The sequence below is a fragment of the Oncorhynchus keta genome, chromosome 22 (assembly GCF_023373465.1).
Source record: "Oncorhynchus keta strain PuntledgeMale-10-30-2019 chromosome 22, Oket_V2, whole genome shotgun sequence".
NCBI classification, from domain to species: Eukaryota; Metazoa; Chordata; class Actinopteri; order Salmoniformes; family Salmonidae; genus Oncorhynchus; species Oncorhynchus keta.
This window is the reverse complement of record NC_068442.1, coordinates 12,622,664-12,639,328: the sequence shown is the minus strand read 5'-3', so window position 1 is coordinate 12,639,328 and position 16,665 is coordinate 12,622,664. Positions and strand designations below refer to the sequence as shown.

At 44.5% G+C, this 16,665-nt stretch overlaps 1 protein-coding gene across 19 annotated transcripts in view; it reads left to right on the top strand.

Annotated features, from left to right (window-relative positions):
- Positions 1-16,665, top strand: part of mical3a (microtubule associated monooxygenase, calponin and LIM domain containing 3a) — a 157,213-nt gene that overhangs the window by 101,695 nt on the left and 38,853 nt on the right. For 15 of the 19 annotated variants that reach the window (XM_052474788.1, XM_052474787.1, XM_052474789.1 and 12 more), the window contains 7 exons: positions 1,549-1,696; positions 9,892-10,094; positions 12,268-12,386; positions 12,605-12,676; positions 12,805-12,987; positions 14,546-14,656; positions 15,140-15,223. In XM_052474788.1, coding sequence (XP_052330748.1) covers positions 1,549-1,696; positions 9,892-10,094; positions 12,268-12,386; positions 12,605-12,676; positions 12,805-12,987; positions 14,546-14,656; positions 15,140-15,223 — 920 coding nt within the window. The remainder of the gene's footprint in view (positions 1-1,548; positions 1,697-9,891; positions 10,095-12,267; positions 12,387-12,604; positions 12,677-12,804; positions 12,988-14,545; positions 14,657-15,139; positions 15,224-16,665) is intronic. The other 4 variants (XM_052474801.1, XM_052474802.1, XM_052474804.1 and 1 more) reach the window with 1 other exon arrangement.

Sequence of the window (16,665 nt, the reverse complement as noted above, 5' to 3'; positions counted from 1 at the left end):
AGGATACAAGGTAGTGATCGGAGACTTGGAGGGGAGTTGCAATGAGGTTAGTGGAAGAACAGCATCTAGTAAAGATGAGGTCGAGCGTATTGCCTGCCTTGTGAGTAGGGGGGGATGGTGAGAGGGTGAGGTCAAAAGAGGAAAGGAGTTCTTCTCTGCAGATCCTCTCAAGCTCTGTCAGGTTTGATGTGGAGTGTTGCTCCACAGCTATTTTCAGGTCTCTACACAGATGTTTGATCAGGTTTATGTCCGGCTCTGGCTGGGCCACTCAAAGACATTCGGAGACTTCCCCCTGAAGCCACTCCTGTGTTGTCTTGGCTGTGTGCTTAGGGTCGTTGTCCTGTTGGAAGGTGAACCCCAGTCTGAGGTCCTGAGTGCTCTGGAGCAGGTTTTAATCAAGGATCTCTGTACTTTGCTCCATTCATCTTTCCCCCGATCCTGACCAGTCTCCCAGTTCCTGCCGCTGAAAAACATCCCCACAGCATGATGCTGCCACCACCATGCTTCACCATAGGGATGGTGTCAGGTTTCCTCCAGATGTGACGCTTGGCATTCAGGCCAAAGAGTTCAATTTTGGTTTCATCAGACCAGAGATTCTTGTTTCTCATGGTCTGAGAGTCTTTAGGTGCCTTTTGACAAACTCAAAGCAGGCTGTCATGTGCCTTTTACTGAGGAGTGGCTTCCATCTGGCCACTCTACCATAAAGGCCTGATTGGTGGAGTGCTGCAGAGATGGTTATCCTTCTGGAAAGTTCTCCCATCTCCACAGAGGAACTCAAGATATCTGTCAGTGACCATCGGGTTCTTGTCACCTCCCTGACCAACGCCCTCTCTCGATTGCTCAGTTTGTCCGGGTGGCCAACTCTAGGAAGAGTCTTGGTGGTTCCAAACGTCTTCCTTTTATAATGGAGGCCACTGTGTTTTTGGGTACTTTCAATGCTGCAGACATTGTTTGGTACCCTTCCGCAGATCTGTGCATTGACACAATCCTGCCTCGGCGCTCTACAGACAATTCCTTCAACCTCATGGCTTGGTTTTTGTTCTGACATGCACTGTCATCTGTGGGACTTTATATAGACAGGTGTGTTCCTTTCCAAATCATGTTCAATCAATTGAATTTACCACAAGTTACATTTACATTACATTTAAGTCATTTAGCAGACGCTCTTATCCAGAGCGACTTATGTCAAGTCAACAAGTGGACTCCAATGAATTTGTAGAAACATCTCAAGGATGATCAATGGAAACAGGGTGCATCAAAGCAAAGGGTCTGAATACTTGTGTAAATGAGGTATTTCTGTTTTTTAATTTTTAATTATTTTAATTTTCAAAAATGTCTAAAAACCCATTTTCGCTTTGTCATTATGCAGTATTGTGTGTAGATTGACGAGGAATGTATTTGATTGTATCCATTTTAGAATAAGGCTATAGTGTAACAAAATGTGGGAAAAGTCGTGGGGCCTGAAAACATTCCCAATGCACTGCATGTATGACAATGATCTCCAATAACCAAAAGTGGTCTAAAAATCCTCTGCTCTTCCCCTCACAGAATCCATAGCTCGCTCCAGCAAGCTGCTAAACTGGTGTCAGAGGCAGACGGAGGGCTACAGAAAAGTCAGTGTGACTGATCTCACCATGTCCTGGAAGAGTGGCATGGCCCTGTGTGCCCTCATCCACCGCTACAGACCTGACCTCATGTGAGTCACATATACACATCTGGATTAAAGGTCGACCGATTAATCGGAATGACCGATTTTCAAGTTTTCATAACAATCTGAAATCTGTATTTTTGGGCACCGATTTAAAATATATATTTTTTTAAATAAAAAAAGTATACCTTTATTTAACTAGGCATGTCAGTTAAGAACACATTCTTATTTTCAATTACGGCCTAGGAATGGTGGGTTAACTGCCTTCATTGGCAGAACGGCAGATTTTCACCTTGTCAGCTCGGGGGATCCAATCTTGCAACATCACAGTTAACTAGTCCTACGCAATAACGACCTGCCTCTCTCTCGTTGCACTCCACAAGGAGTGCCTGTAATGCGAATGCAGTAAGCCAAGGTAAGTTGCTAGCTAGCATTAAACTTATCTTATAAAAAACAATCAATCATAATCACTAGTTAACTACACATGGTCGATATTACTAGATATTATCTAGCGTGTCCTGCATTGTATATAATCTGACTGAGCATACAAGTATCTGACTGAGCGGTGGGAGGCAGAAGCAGGCGCGTAAAGATTCATTCAAACAGCACTTTTCTGCGTTTTCTTCATTGTGCGTCAAGCATTGCGCTGTTTATGACTTCAAGCCTATCAACTCCCAAGATGAGGCTGGTGTAACCGAAGTGAAATGGCTAGCGTGCGCTAACTAGAGGGATGGAAGCTATACTGTTACACTGGCAATACTAAAGTGCCTATAAGAACATCCAATAGTCAAAGTTTAATGAAATACAAATGGTATAGAGGGAAATAGTCCTATAATTCCTATAATAACTACAACCTAAAACTTCTTACCTGGGAATATTAAAGACTGTTAAAAGGAACCACCACCTTTCATATGTTCTCATGTTCTGAGCAAGGAACTTAAACGTTAGCTTTCTTACATAGCACATATTGCACTTTTACTTTCTTCTCCGACACTTTGTTTTTGCATTATTTAAACCAAACTGAACATGTTTCATTATTTGCTTGAGGCTAAATTGATTTTATTGATGCATTATATAAAGTTAAAATAAGTGTTCATTCAGTATTGTTGTAATTGTCATTATTACAAAAAAAGCACAAAAAAAATCGTCCGAATAATCGGTATCGGCTCCTTTGGCCCTCCAATAATCGGTATCGGTATCGGCGTTGAAAAATCATAATCGGTCGACCTCTAATCTGGATGTTGTATTTCTGAACCTATTTCGCCTGTATTTATTATAATCCTCAATGTCTCATCTTTGAGAGCACATCAACTCCTCTCGATTTACCACACTTCCCAGACGACAAATGTGCAAAATTGGCGGGAGGGATGGGGGCATCTCTTTGTCGCGCTGTGCTCAAGTTTATAATGGCTGTCAGTCAAAACCCACACAGCGCTGTTAAACGGAGAACCTGAGCTCTGATGTCATGTATAGCATTTTACTGTACAGCCACTGCGTTCCAATTTAGGCGATTTACCAATGACAAAATCTGCCAATTTCAACACATATATACGGGATGGCGGGAAAGGGTTAAAACTGTCATGGTCCTTGGACTGGAATGTCTGCTGTGTTTACGACGTTGTTTGTTAGTAGGAAAGGGTTAAAACTGTCATGGTCCTTGGACTGGAATGTCTGCTGTGTTTACGACGTTGTTTGTTAGTAGGAAAGGGTTAAAACTGTCATGGTCCTTGGACTGGAATGTCTGCTGTGTTTACGACGTTGTTTGTTAGTAGGAAAGGGTTAAAACTGTCATGGTCCTTGGACTGGAATGTCTGCTGTATTTACGACGTTGTTTGTTAGTAGGAAAGGGTTAAAACTGTCATGGTCCTTGGACTGGAATGTCTGCTGTATTTACGACGTTGTTTGTTAGTAGGAAAGGGTTAAAACTGTCATGGTCCTTGGACTGGAATGTCTGCTGTGTTTACGACGTTGTTTGTTAGTAGGAAAGGGTTAAAACTGTCATGGTCCTTGGACTGGAATGTCTGCTGTGTTTACGACGTTGTTTGTTAGTAGGAAAGGGTTAAAACTGTCATGGTCCTTGGACTGGAATGTCTGCTGTGTTTACGACGTTGTTTGTTAGTAGGAAAGGGTTAAAACTGTCATGGTCCTTGGACTGGAATGTCTGCTGTGTTTACGACGTTGTTTGTTAGTAGGAAAGGGTTAAAACTGTCATGGTCCTTGGACTGGAATGTCTGCTGTGTTTACGACGTTGTTTGTTAGTAGGAAAGGGTTAAAACTGTCATGGTCCTTGGACTGGAATGTCTGCTGTGTTTACGACGTTGTTTGTTAGTAGGAAAGGGTTAAAACTGTCATGGTCCTTGGACTGGAATGTCTGCTGTATTTACGACGTTGTTTGTTAGTAGGAAAGGGTTAAAACTGTCATGGTCCTTGGACTGGAATGTCTGCTGTGTTTACGACGTTGTTTGTTAGTAGGAAAGGGTTAAAACTGTCATGGTCCTTGGACTGGAATGTCTGCTGTGTTTACGACGTTGTTTGTTAGTAGGAAAGGGTTAAAACTGTCATGGTCCTTGGACTGGAATGTCTGCTGTGTTTACGACGTTGTTTGTTAGTAGGAAAGGGTTAAAACTGTCATGGTCCTTGGACTGGAATGTCTGCTGTGTTTACGGCGTTGTTTGTTAGTAGGAAAGGGTTAAAACTGTCATGGTCCTTGGACTGGAATGTCTGCTGTGTTTACGACGTTGTTTGTTAGTAGGAAAGGGTTAAAACTGTCATGGTCCTTGGACTGGAATGTCTGCTGTGTTTACGACGTTGTTTGTTAGTAGGAAAGGGTTAAAACTGTCATGGTCCTTGGACTGGAATGTCTGCTGTGTTTACGACGTTGTTTGTTAGTAGGAAAGGGTTAAAACTGTCATGGTCCTTGGACTGGAATGTCTGCTGTGTTTACGACGTTGTTTGTTAGTAGGAAAGGGTTAAAACTGTCATGGTCCTTGGACTGGAATGTCTGCTGTGTTTACGACGTTGTTTGTTAGTAGGAAAGGGTTAAAACTGTCATGGTCCTTGGACTGGAATGTCTGCTGTGTTTACGACGTTGTTTGTTAGTAGGAAAGGGTTAAAACTGTCATGGTCCTTGGACTGGAATGTCTGCTGTGTTTACGACGTTGTTTGTTAGTAGGAAAGGGTTAAAACTGTCATGGTCCTTGGACTGGAATGTCTGCTGTGTTTACGACGTTGTTTGTTAGTAGGAAAGGGTTAAAACTGTCATGGTCCTTGGACTGGAATGTCTGCTGTGTTTACAACGTTGTTTGTTAGTAGGAAAGGGTTAAAACTGTCATGGTCCTTGGACTGGAATGTCTGCTGTGTTTACGACGTTGTTTGTTAGTAGGAAAGGGTTAAAACTGTCATGGTCCTTGGACTGGAATGTCTGCTGTGTTTACAACGTTGTTTGTTAGTAGGAAAGGGTTAAAACTGTCATGGTCCTTGGACTGGAATGTCTGCTGTGTTTACGACGTTGTTTGTTAGTAGGAAAGGGTTAAAACTGTCATGGTCCTTGGACTGGAATGTCTGCTGTGTTTACGACGTTGTTTGTTAGTAGGAAAGGGTTAAAACTGTCATGGTCCTTGGACTGGAATGTCTGCTGTGTTTACGACGTTGTTTGTTAGTAGGAAAGGGTTAAAACTGTCATGGTCCTTGGACTGGAATGTCTGCTGTGTTTACGACGTTGTTTGTTAGTAGGAAAGGGTTAAAACTGTCATGGTCCTTGGACTGGAATGTCTGCTGTGTTTACGACGTTGTTTGTTAGTAGGAAAGGGTTAAAACTGTCATGGTCCTTGGACTGGAATGTCTGCTGTGTTTACGACGTTGTTTGTTAGTAGGAAAGGGTTAAAACTGTCATGGTCCTTGGACTGGAATGTCTGCTGTGTTTACGACGTTGTTTGTTAGTAGGAAAGGGTTAAAACTGTCATGGTCCTTGGACTGGAATGTCTGCTGTGTTTACGACGTTGTTTGTTAGTAGGAAAGGGTTAAAACTGTCATGGTCCTTGGACTGGAATGTCTGCTGTGTTTACGACGTTGTTTGTTAGTAGGAAAGGGTTAAAACTGTCATGGTCCTTGGACTGGAATGTCTGCTGTGTTTACGACGTTGTTTGTTAGTAGGAAAGGGTTAAAACTGTCATGGTCCTTGGACTGGAATGTCTGCTGTGTTTACGACGTTGTTTGTTAGTAGGAAAGGGTTAAAACTGTCATGGTCCTTGGACTGGAATGTCTGCTGTGTTTACGACGTTGTTTGTTAGTAGGAAAGGGTTAAAACTGTCATGGTCCTTGGACTGGAATGTCTGCTGTGTTTACGACGTTGTTTGTTAGTAGGAAAGGGTTAAAACTGTCATGGTCCTTGGACTGGAATGTCTGCTGTGTTTACTGACGTTGTTTGTTAGTAGGAAAGGGTTAAAACTGTCATGGTCCTTGGACTGGAATGTCTGCTGTGTTTACGACGTTGTTTGTTAGTAGGAAAGGGTTAAAACTGTCATGGTCCTTGGACTGGAATGTCTGCTGTGTTTACGACGTTGTTTGTTAGTAGGAAAGGGTTAAAACTGTCATGGTCCTTGGACTGGAATGTCTGCTGTGTTTACGACGTTGTTTGTTAGTAGGAAAGGGTTAAAACTGTCATGGTCCTTGGACTGGAATGTCTGCTGTGTTTACGACGTTGTTTGTTAGTAGGAAAGGGTTAAAACTGTCATGGTCCTTGGACTGGAATGTCTGCTGTGTTTACGACGTTGTTTGTTAGTAGGAAAGGGTTAAAACTGTCATGGTCCTTGGACTGGAATGTCTGCTGTGTTTACGACGTTGTTTGTTAGTAGGAAAGGGTTAAAACTGTCATGGTCCTTGGACTGGAATGTCTGCTGTGTTTACGACGTTGTTTGTTAGTAGGAAAGGGTTAAAACTGTCATGGTCCTTGGACTGGAATGTCTGCTGTGTTTACGACGTTGTTTGTTAGTAGGAAAGGGTTAAAACTGTCATGGTCCTTGGACTGGAATGTCTGCTGTGTTTACGACGTTGTTTGTTAGTAGGAAAGGGTTAAAACTGTCATGGTCCTTGGACTGGAATGTCTGCTGTGTTTACAACGTTGTTTGTTAGTAGGAAAGGGTTAAAACTGTCATGGTCCTTGGACTGGAATGTCTGCTGTGTTTACGACGTTGTTTGTTAGTAGGAAAGGGTTAAAACTGTCATGGTCCTTGGACTGGAATGTCTGCTGTATTTACGACGTTGTTTGTTAGTAGGAAAGGGTTAAAACTGTCATGGTCCTTGGACTGGAATGTCTGCTGTGTTTACGACGTTGTTTGTTAGTAGGAAAGGGTTAAAACTGTCATGGTCCTTGGACTGGAATGTCTGCTGTGTTTACGACGTTGTTTGTTAGTAGGAAAGGGTTAAAACTGTCATGGTCCTTGGACTGGAATGTCTGCTGTATTTACGACGTTGTTTGTTAGTAGGAAAGGGTTAAAACTGTCATGGTCCTTGGACTGGAATGTCTGCTGTGTTTACGACGTTGTTTGTTAGTAGGAAAGGGTTAAAACTGTCATGGTCCTTGGACTGGAATGTCTGCTGTGTTTACGACGTTGTTTGTTAGTAGGAAAGGGTTAAAACTGTCATGGTCCTTGGACTGGAATGTCTGCTGTGTTTACGTTTGTTACGTTGTTTGTTAGTAGGAAAGGGTTAAAACTGTCATGGTCCTTGGACTGGAATGTCTGCTGTGTTTACGACGTTGTTTGTTAGTAGGAAAGGGTTAAAACTGTCATGGTCCTTGGACTGGAATGTCTGCTGTGTTTACGACGTTGTTTGTTAGTAGGAAAGGGTTAAAACTGTCATGGTCCTTGGACTGGAATGTCTGCTGTGTTTACGACGTTGTTTGTTAGTAGGAAAGGGTTAAAACTGTCATGGTCCTTGGACTGGAATGTCTGCTGTGTTTACAACGTTGTTTGTTAGTAGGAAAGGGTTAAAACTGTCATGGTCCTTGGACTGGAATGTCTGCTGTGTTTACGACGTTGTTTGTTAGTAGGAAAGGGTTAAAACTGTCATGGTCCTTGGATTGGAATGTCTGCTGTGTTTACGACGTTGTTTGTTAGTAGGAAAGGGTTAAAACTGTCATGGTCCTTGGACTGGAATGTCTGCTGTGTTTACAACGTTGTTTGTTAGTAGGAAAGGGTTAAAACTGTCATGGTCCTTGGACTGGAATGTCTGCTGTGTTTACGACGTTGTTTGTTAGTAGGAAAGGGTTAAAACTGTCATGGTCCTTGGACTGGAATGTCTGCTGTGTTTACAACGTTGTTTGTTAGTAGGAAAGGGTTAAAACTGTCATGGTCCTTGGACTGGAATGTCTGCTGTGTTTACGACGTTGTTTGTTAGTAGGAAAGGGTTAAAACTGTCATGGTCCTTGGACTGGAATGTCTGCTGTATTTACGACGTTGTTTGTTAGTAGGAAAGGGTTAAAACTGTCATGGTCCTTGGACTGGAATGTCTGCTGTATTTACGACGTTGTTTGTTAGTAGGAAAGGGTTAAAACTGTCATGGTCCTTGGACTGGAATGTCTGCTGTGTTTACGACGTTGTTTGTTAGTAGGAAAGGGTTAAAACTGTCATGGTCCTTGGACTGGAATGTCTGCTGTATTTACGACGTTGTTTGTTAGTAGGAAAGGGTTAAAACTGTCATGGTCCTTGGACTGGAATGTCTGCTGTGTTTACGACGTTGTTTGTTAGTAGGAAAGGGTTAAAACTGTCATGGTCCTTGGACTGGAATGTCTGCTGTGTTTACGACGTTGTTTGTTAGTAGGAAAGGGTTAAAACTGTCATGGTCCTTGGACTGGAATGTCTGCTGTGTTTACGACGTTGTTTGTTAGTAGGAAAGGGTTAAAACTGTCATGGTCCTTGGACTGGAATGTCTGCTGTGTTTACGACGTTGTTTGTTAGTAGCATGTGTTATTTATCTCCTGGCTTTGGCAGTCCAGGCCTTGGTTCAGTCTGTATATCATACTAAATGATGTGACAGCTCACAGTCAAACTGTCTGTTGAGTCAGGGAATAGGGTGTATATGTACACACACACACACACACACACACACACACACACACACACACACACACACACACACACACACACACACACACACACACACACACACACACACACACACACACACACAGCAGAGACTGACACATTGCCCAACGAGGGGTGAGATGGGGTTGTTACCCTCTCCTGGCTCCACAGCGATTAGCATTATAACCCATTTGTCTTCTGACTGACCTTACCACGCGGTTGTTCTCCTCTGCTGGCTTTCATAGTCCAGATGATGGTGGGAGGATGATCGGGGGCTGCATGGATGGGGAAATATGCTCTCACAATCACTCCCAGACAGCTGTGATTGCTTCCCACTTCCCATCACTAATGCTGCAGCACTAAACATACAAAGAAGGGGGGTAACATGCTAATGGTTTTAAATTGGTTATAGGGGGGTAACATGCTAATGGTTTTAAATTGGTTATATATAGGTGAGGTTGTATACAGATGTTTCAAGTATGCTAAATGTTTTTATTTTATTTTCATATGCAATGTTATCACCCACAACAATTGACATCCACATCATTAGTGGATGTTCAAAACAGTAAGGACATTCTTAATTATTACTAATAACCCCCCACCCTCAGAACAGCCTTCATTTGTCGGGGCATGGACTACAAGATGTCAAAAGCGTTCCACAAGGATGCTGTCGAGTTGTCTGGATGTCCTTTGGGTGGTGGACCATTCTTGATACACAGGGGAAACTGTTGAAGGTGAAAAACCCAACAGCGTTGCAGTTCTAGACACAAACCGGTGCGGCCCTGGCACCTACTACCACACCCCGTTCAAAGGCTCTTCAAACTTTTGTCTTGTGCCATTCAGAGGCTGAATGTACATGTCTCAAGGCTTAGAAATCCTTCTTTAACTTGTCTCTTCCCCTTCATCTACACTGATTTTGAAGTGGATTTAACAAGTGACATCAATAAAGGATCATAGCGTTCATCTGTATTCACCTGGTCAGTCTATATCATGGAAAGAGCAGGTGTTCATAACGTTTTGTACATTCAGTGTATAAAGATTATACAACCACAGCATCCACTGCTTCGTGTGTTTGTCATGTTTATTGGGGAAAGTCAAGTGATGGTTGTATTGACTCCCATTTTGACTCCAGGTATTTTCCTGACTCTCTCTGCCCCACAGTGACTTTGACTCCCTGGATGAGCGGGACCAGCAGAAGAACAATCAGCTGGGCTTTGATGTGGCCGAGAGGGAGTTTGGCATCTCACCTTGCATGACGGGCAAGGAGATGTCCCAGGTGGCGGAGCCTGACAAGCTCTCCATGGTCATGTACCTCAGCCAGTTCTACGAGATGTTCAAGGACACAGTGCCCCCTGGGGCCGGAGGTGAGTACTGTATTTTTATTTTATTTTATTTTACCTTTATTTACCTAGGCAAGTCAGTTAAGAACAAATTCTTATTTTCAATAACGGCCTAGGAACAGTGGGTTAACTGCCTGTTCAGGGGCAGAACGACAGATTTGTACCTTGTCAGCTCGGGAATTTGAACTTGCAACCTTCCGGTTACTAGTCCAACGCTCTAACCACTAGGCTACCCTGCCGGTTTTGTAACTTCGTTTTTTAGGGTGCAGGTTGAATGAAATGTTATAGCCGACGTGAGTAAGACCTTTAAACAGTTTAACCTTCACAAGGCGGGATTTCCAGGACGCGTACTCGGAGCATGCTCTGACCAGCTAGCAAGTGTCTACACTGACACATTCAACCTCTCCCTGACCCAGTCTGTAATACTTCCATGTTTCAAACAGACCACCATAGTCCCTGTGCCAAAGAATGCCAAGGTAACCTGCCTAAATGACTATCGCCCCGTAGCACTCACATCTATCCATAAAATGCAAATTCTTTAAATACATTTTTGACTTTTATCCCGCTTTTTTTTCTCCCCAATTTTGTAGTATCCAATTGGTAGTTACAGTCTTGTCCCCTACGGACTCAGGAGAGGCAAAGGTCGAGAGCCGCGTGTCCTCCAAAACACAACCCAACCAAGCCGCACTGCTTCTTGATACAATGCCCGCTTAACCCGGAAGCCAGCCACACCAATGTGTTGGAGGTAACACCGTGCACCAGGCGACCGTGGCAGTGTGCATTGCGCCTGGCCCGCCACAGGAGTCGCTATTGCGCGATGGGACAAGGACATCCCTGCTGGCCAAACCCTCCCCTAACCCGGACGACGCTGTGCCAATTGTGCGCCGCCCCATGGGTCTCCCAGGCGCGGCTGGCTGCAACAGAGCCCGGACTCGAATCCAGAATCTCTAGTGGCACAGCTAGCACTGCGATGATGAAATTCTTTGAAAGTCTGGTCAAGACAGACATCAACACCATCATCCAAGACACCCTGGACCCACTCCAATTCACATACCCCCCAAAAGATCCACAGATGACGCAATCTCTCTAGCACTCCACACTGCTCTCTACTACTTAGACAAAAGGAACGCCTACGTGAGAATGCTATTCATTGACTACAGCTCAGCGTTCAACACCATAGCGCCCTCAAACCTCATCACTAAGCTAAGGACCCTGGGACTAAACACCTCCCTCTGCAACTGGATCCTGGACTTCCTAACAGTCCGCCCCCAGGTGGTAAGGATAGGCAACAACACATCTGCCATGCTGACCCACAACACGGGGTCCCCTCAGGGGTGCGTGCTTAGTCCCCTCCTGTACACCCTGTTCACCCACGACTGTGTGGCCGTGCAAGACCCCAACACCATCCTAAAGTTTGCTGATGACGCGACAGTGGTAGGCCTGATCACCAATGACAATGATGCAGTGTGGTGCCAGAGACCTGGCAGTGTGGTGCCAGGACAACAACCTCTCCCTCAACGTCAGTAAGACAAAGGAGCTGATCAGGAAACGGAGGGCAGAGCACAGCCCCATACCTCACGGCTAGCAGTACAAATTCTCTAACTCTGGAACCAACAGGACCCTGAACAGCTTCTACCCCAAGCCACACTGGACTCTACCCCCACACTCACATGCTTACACTGACACCCCAACATACACACACACACACACACACACATAGGTCCTGTGTGGCTCAGTTGGTAGAGCATGGCGCTTGCCATGCCAGAGTTGTGGGTTCGATTCTCACGGGGGACCAGTTTGAAAAAATATGAAAATATGTCTGCACTCACTACTGTAAGTCGCTCTGGATAAGAGCGCCTGCTAAATGACGTAAATGTAAACGTAACATGCATACATATTTTCTGCTACCTATATATAGCCATGTTATTTTATTTGATAACTATTTTTATATGTTGTTATAATGTTTTAACTCTGCATTGTTAATCTAAGCATTTTACTGTTAATCTACACCCGTTGTCTATGAAGTATGTGACAAAAAAGAAGACTTTGATTCGATGTTAATTCGGCACCAAACAGACTGTACCGGGGAGTGTCCTACCTGAACTTGTCCAATGAGAAATACTTGTTCAAATTAGTGTGCCCTATTGAATGCGACCCTGGTGTACGGCCTTACATTCTCTGTCTGTTACATTTTCAGGGGACCAGAACATGAGCCCTGAGGAGAAGGCTGCGTTGATCAACAGTACAAAGTCCCCCATCTCCTTCCTCAGCAAGCTGGGCCAGAGCATCGCTATCTCACGGAAGCGTAACCCCAAGGTCAGGACTCAAATCAATCAATCAAATAGATTTCATAAAGCCCTTTTTATATCAGCAGTAGGAAAAGCACAGTGGCCAGGACTCATAGCCCATTACATCACTGTCAGCAGTCTCATTCCCTTTAACACGGATTACTGTCTTTCTGTCACGTTTTAATGCTAATGTAGGAATCAGTAGGTGTCTGCCTGAAATAACCAGTGACATCATGTGATCGACAGGACAAAAAGGAGAAGGAGGTGGATGGTTTGGGGAAGAGGAGGAAGACCAGTCAGGCTGACCACTCTGAAGACGTGGGTAACACTTTCAAGGGTTCAAACTCAGACGCTGAACTCCACTTCGGAGCTTTGCAAACTGAGAGAAACTGTCACGTAAACTTTATTCTCCGACTGGTCTCTTCCTGTCCATGTGTTTGTAACAGGAAGAGGTTTTGAGGGGTAACTGTGACGACAGGCCATCTAACAGTACTGCTCTGACAGAAAGGAAGATGAAGGAAGAGTCAGCAGCTCTAGGGAACCACAACAAAGTCAAGTCCATGGCCACCCAGCTCCTGGCCAAGTTTGAGGAGAACGCCCCAGCCGAATCCAAGGGCCTCAAAAGACAGGTATGGAGAGACTCCTATGTGTCTGGTGGGTGTAAGGGGTAGTCTTGCTTGCCTGGGTGTAGGAAGAGACGACAGTGAACTGTTTTAAACATGAGAACTGTTGCTTGGGATCTAGCCTTCCTGGATGGTAGATCACATGGTGACGGCTCTGTTTGCACACAGTGTGTTTGTCAAATAGTAAATATGCAGATCTATTTCATCTCACGCCGTCTAACATGACTAATAGTCTCGTGATGCCGAGTGTGTAGGAGCACTGTACAACTGTATTATTGTGTTGAACACCAGGGCCTGTATGAAGAAGGCTTCTCAGGGTCGGAGTGCTGATCTAGGATCAGTTTTCCCTTTTTTAGGTCATGAATAATTCTGATATAAAGATGGATCAGCACTCCTACTGTGAGAGACGCTTTGTGAATACGGGGCCCAGAATGCTAATATTAACATGTCCCAGGCCTGGCAGGATATTGTTCCGTGGTAACAGAAGTGCTGATTGTGCTGATTGGCTTGCTCCTCCAGGACTGGGTCGTGAATGGGGTTTACAGAGCCAGTCTAAGACCTGATCCTGGGTCAGTCACCCTGAGAGGCCAGTACTGCTGGCCTGGAGCAGTGGGAAGGCTATGTGGGTTAGTGGAACACAAGCCACTATTGTTGACACAGAAAGACACAGGCAGCATTCCAGAGTGTTGCCATTCCACAATGCCTGCGCGGGCTGTGCGTTTTGCAATCGCTACAACTGCTAAGATCGCTGATACTGAGGACCACTTGGTTCATGTAAATTGAATAGATGAAACGTCAGAAGTGAATAGCATGGCCCAGGTCAAGTGGTGTGCCGAGTGAACAAGCTTTGTGCCGAACGTTTGAAAGGTCTCTCTTTTGGTCACATATTTGTACAATGTAAAATATGATTGATTCACCAGTCTTCAGTTGTCATCTTTCCTAATGGTATAATAACCAGCTACAAATGGCCCATCGAAGACGATGTACATGTTGTTTAATAGGAGCTAAGCCCTACTTACGATGAGTCCCACTGGTGGTAATATCACATTGTATTCTGCTGCTGCTGTGTTGAATTGTGTCTGTACCACCAGAATGGCTGAAAGATGAGCCTGTGTGTTGGGTGTTTCCAGCCAATGGCCTTCACTTTTTCACCCCATCTTTGACCCTTCTGCTCTTTGCATGAAATACTGATAATGTATTTGCCACAGTGTCCATATTACAGTTCTTAATTCTGTAGTCCATTATAAGCCTAAAATGGGTCCAGCTGGTACAATAATCATGCATGTCATGTTGTAGTCATATTACGTTACACACAGGCAACATGCTATTCTTATGACAAACTCCATTTCCTTTGAGTCTTTTTCTCCCAGTTACATTTTTTTCCAACCAGCATGTCTCCTCGTGATTCACTTCCCTCTCTCTATTTTTCCTCTCTTCCAACATCTCCTCTCCTCCCACCATGGATCATGACCGTGACTCATGGGGATATTGCTCACCGTGTCCTGGTCTGTTATTGACCATTTTGGCTGTCACTCATCTTCCACTCATCTTCCACTGGTCAAAGGGGGATTCTCTGCCCAGTTTGGGTGTCGTCCTGGCGCTGCCCCCTCCCCCTGCCTCCCTGGGCCCCTCCAGGCAGCCTGTCCGCCTAGTACCGGTCCCTGCATGGAGACAGGTAAAGAGTGGACGCCTCACCTCCCTCCCCTAGACCCTAGTCTAACCCCTAAGCAACCTTGCCTCTGCTGTGTTTGACAGTTGTATAGCTTTGTGTCCAGATAGTAAGCTACAAACTGTTATTGATCATAGACATAGCACGTCTTGTTTTCTGTAGACTTTGGAGTGGTGAAACCAGTAGTTTCGATTTTGTTAATGACAACAACAAGAAAAGGTCAGAGTACGTGTTCTAAAACTTCTGGATCTGATAGTTTTGTGTGTATTGCCAGAATAAGCAGCTGTGCGTGGGTGCCGTCCGTTGACTTTTCGACCCAGACGGTGTGTGACGTGACGTCGTGTTTTCTCTTGTCCCGTGTGGATTGTCCCTCTCCATCTTCTTCTCCATCTCCCCTGTCCCAATCTCTTTCTCTCCCCTGTTTTCTCTTGTCTCGTGTGGATTATCCCTCTCCCTCTCCCCTCTCGGACCCCCTCCGTATTGTCTCAGAAACGCACCCAGCAGCAGGAGCAGCTCAGCTTCCGCTATAAGGAGACGGTCAAGTGTCAGACCCTACCTATCAGAGCGGAGCAGGTACTGCTGACCTGGCTGACGCTGTAGTAGTCCCTGCCTAGTAGGCCATCTCCCCTCTCCAGCTTACCAGCTAACCATGCTATCAGTGCTAGCTACTAGCTAGCCTAGCATCTCATGCCTTCATAGACAGACATGCTTTCACTTTAGATGAGCTCAGTTAGCTTAATTGTGCTAATAATCAAAGATGTAGCTTAGTTAGCTAATCATTGAAGCTTCTTTGTCGTTTCTGTGTAGTTCTTTTTAAATGATAGATGCAGAGTCTAATAGTTTGAGACACATGGCTAGTTCAGAGCTGTGCTTGATTGACCCCTGAAAACTAATCCTTAGTTAATTTGCTGGATATAGTCTGCAATTAAAAAAATATATATATATATATATTTTTTTTTTGTGTGGAAATATTAGTTAACACACCATTAAGCCATTAAAGGTAGACTCAGCGACTATGATGTTGATGCAGAAAGTAAACAGCATAGTGGAACAGTTTCCACAACAACTAAGAGTGTTGAAGCGCGAGGCTCAACTTCTCTGGTGTTTTGGTGCCCTGCCTACCACACTGTGAACCAGACCCCCAGTGTCCGGTCAGGAGCGTCACAAGCCCTTCTGGTCGGCTACTGCGTAGAGACCTAGCGGTGCCAAAAGCCCTGGTCTGCCCTAGAAAGCCTATGAAAATTGTGATCGGCAGAACGGCCAAACAAGTCATTTTTTGACTGCTGTTTTGGGCTCTAAAATTTGTTTTATTGTGATCAAGTTCGATCCACACAGTGAATTATTTAAAAGCTTGCTATAAATTGAGATATTTAATTAAATACTGCTCCATTCTGACTACTACATTTGCCGTCACACAGGACCACGTACAGACACAGACCAATCACAGGCCGGCAGGCTACGAGGAGGTTCATTCACACTCTTTGCACGTGTCTCTGAGGCAGGATGAAAACGACATTGACCATGATCCTTTGCTAGTTAGGGCCACTTTCATCATGATCCTTTGCTAGTTAGGGCCACTTTCATCATGATCCTTTGCTAGTTAGGGCCACTTTCATCATGATCCTTTGCTAGTTAGGGCCACTTTCATCATGATCCTTAGCTAGTTAGGGCCACTTTCATCATGATCCTTAGCTAGTTAGGGCCACTTTCATCATGATCCTTAGCTAGTTAGGGCCACTTTCATCATGATCCTTAGCTAGTTAGGGCCACTTTCATCATGATCCTTAGCGTTCTTTGTTGTTGTTGTGCCATTCAGCCCCATTCAGCAATATGGCGCTTCCACTTCAAATACTTCATACGCCATCGGTAGTTTTCCATAGGAATACGTGTATGATATCTTGCATCTCGTTCATCTCAATATCTGCGGTGCTGCTCGTGGCAAAGTCATTTAGCTAAGTTTACCTTTAACATCTAGACTGAGTGGACAGTGAGAACCTTCCAATACCACATTTCCA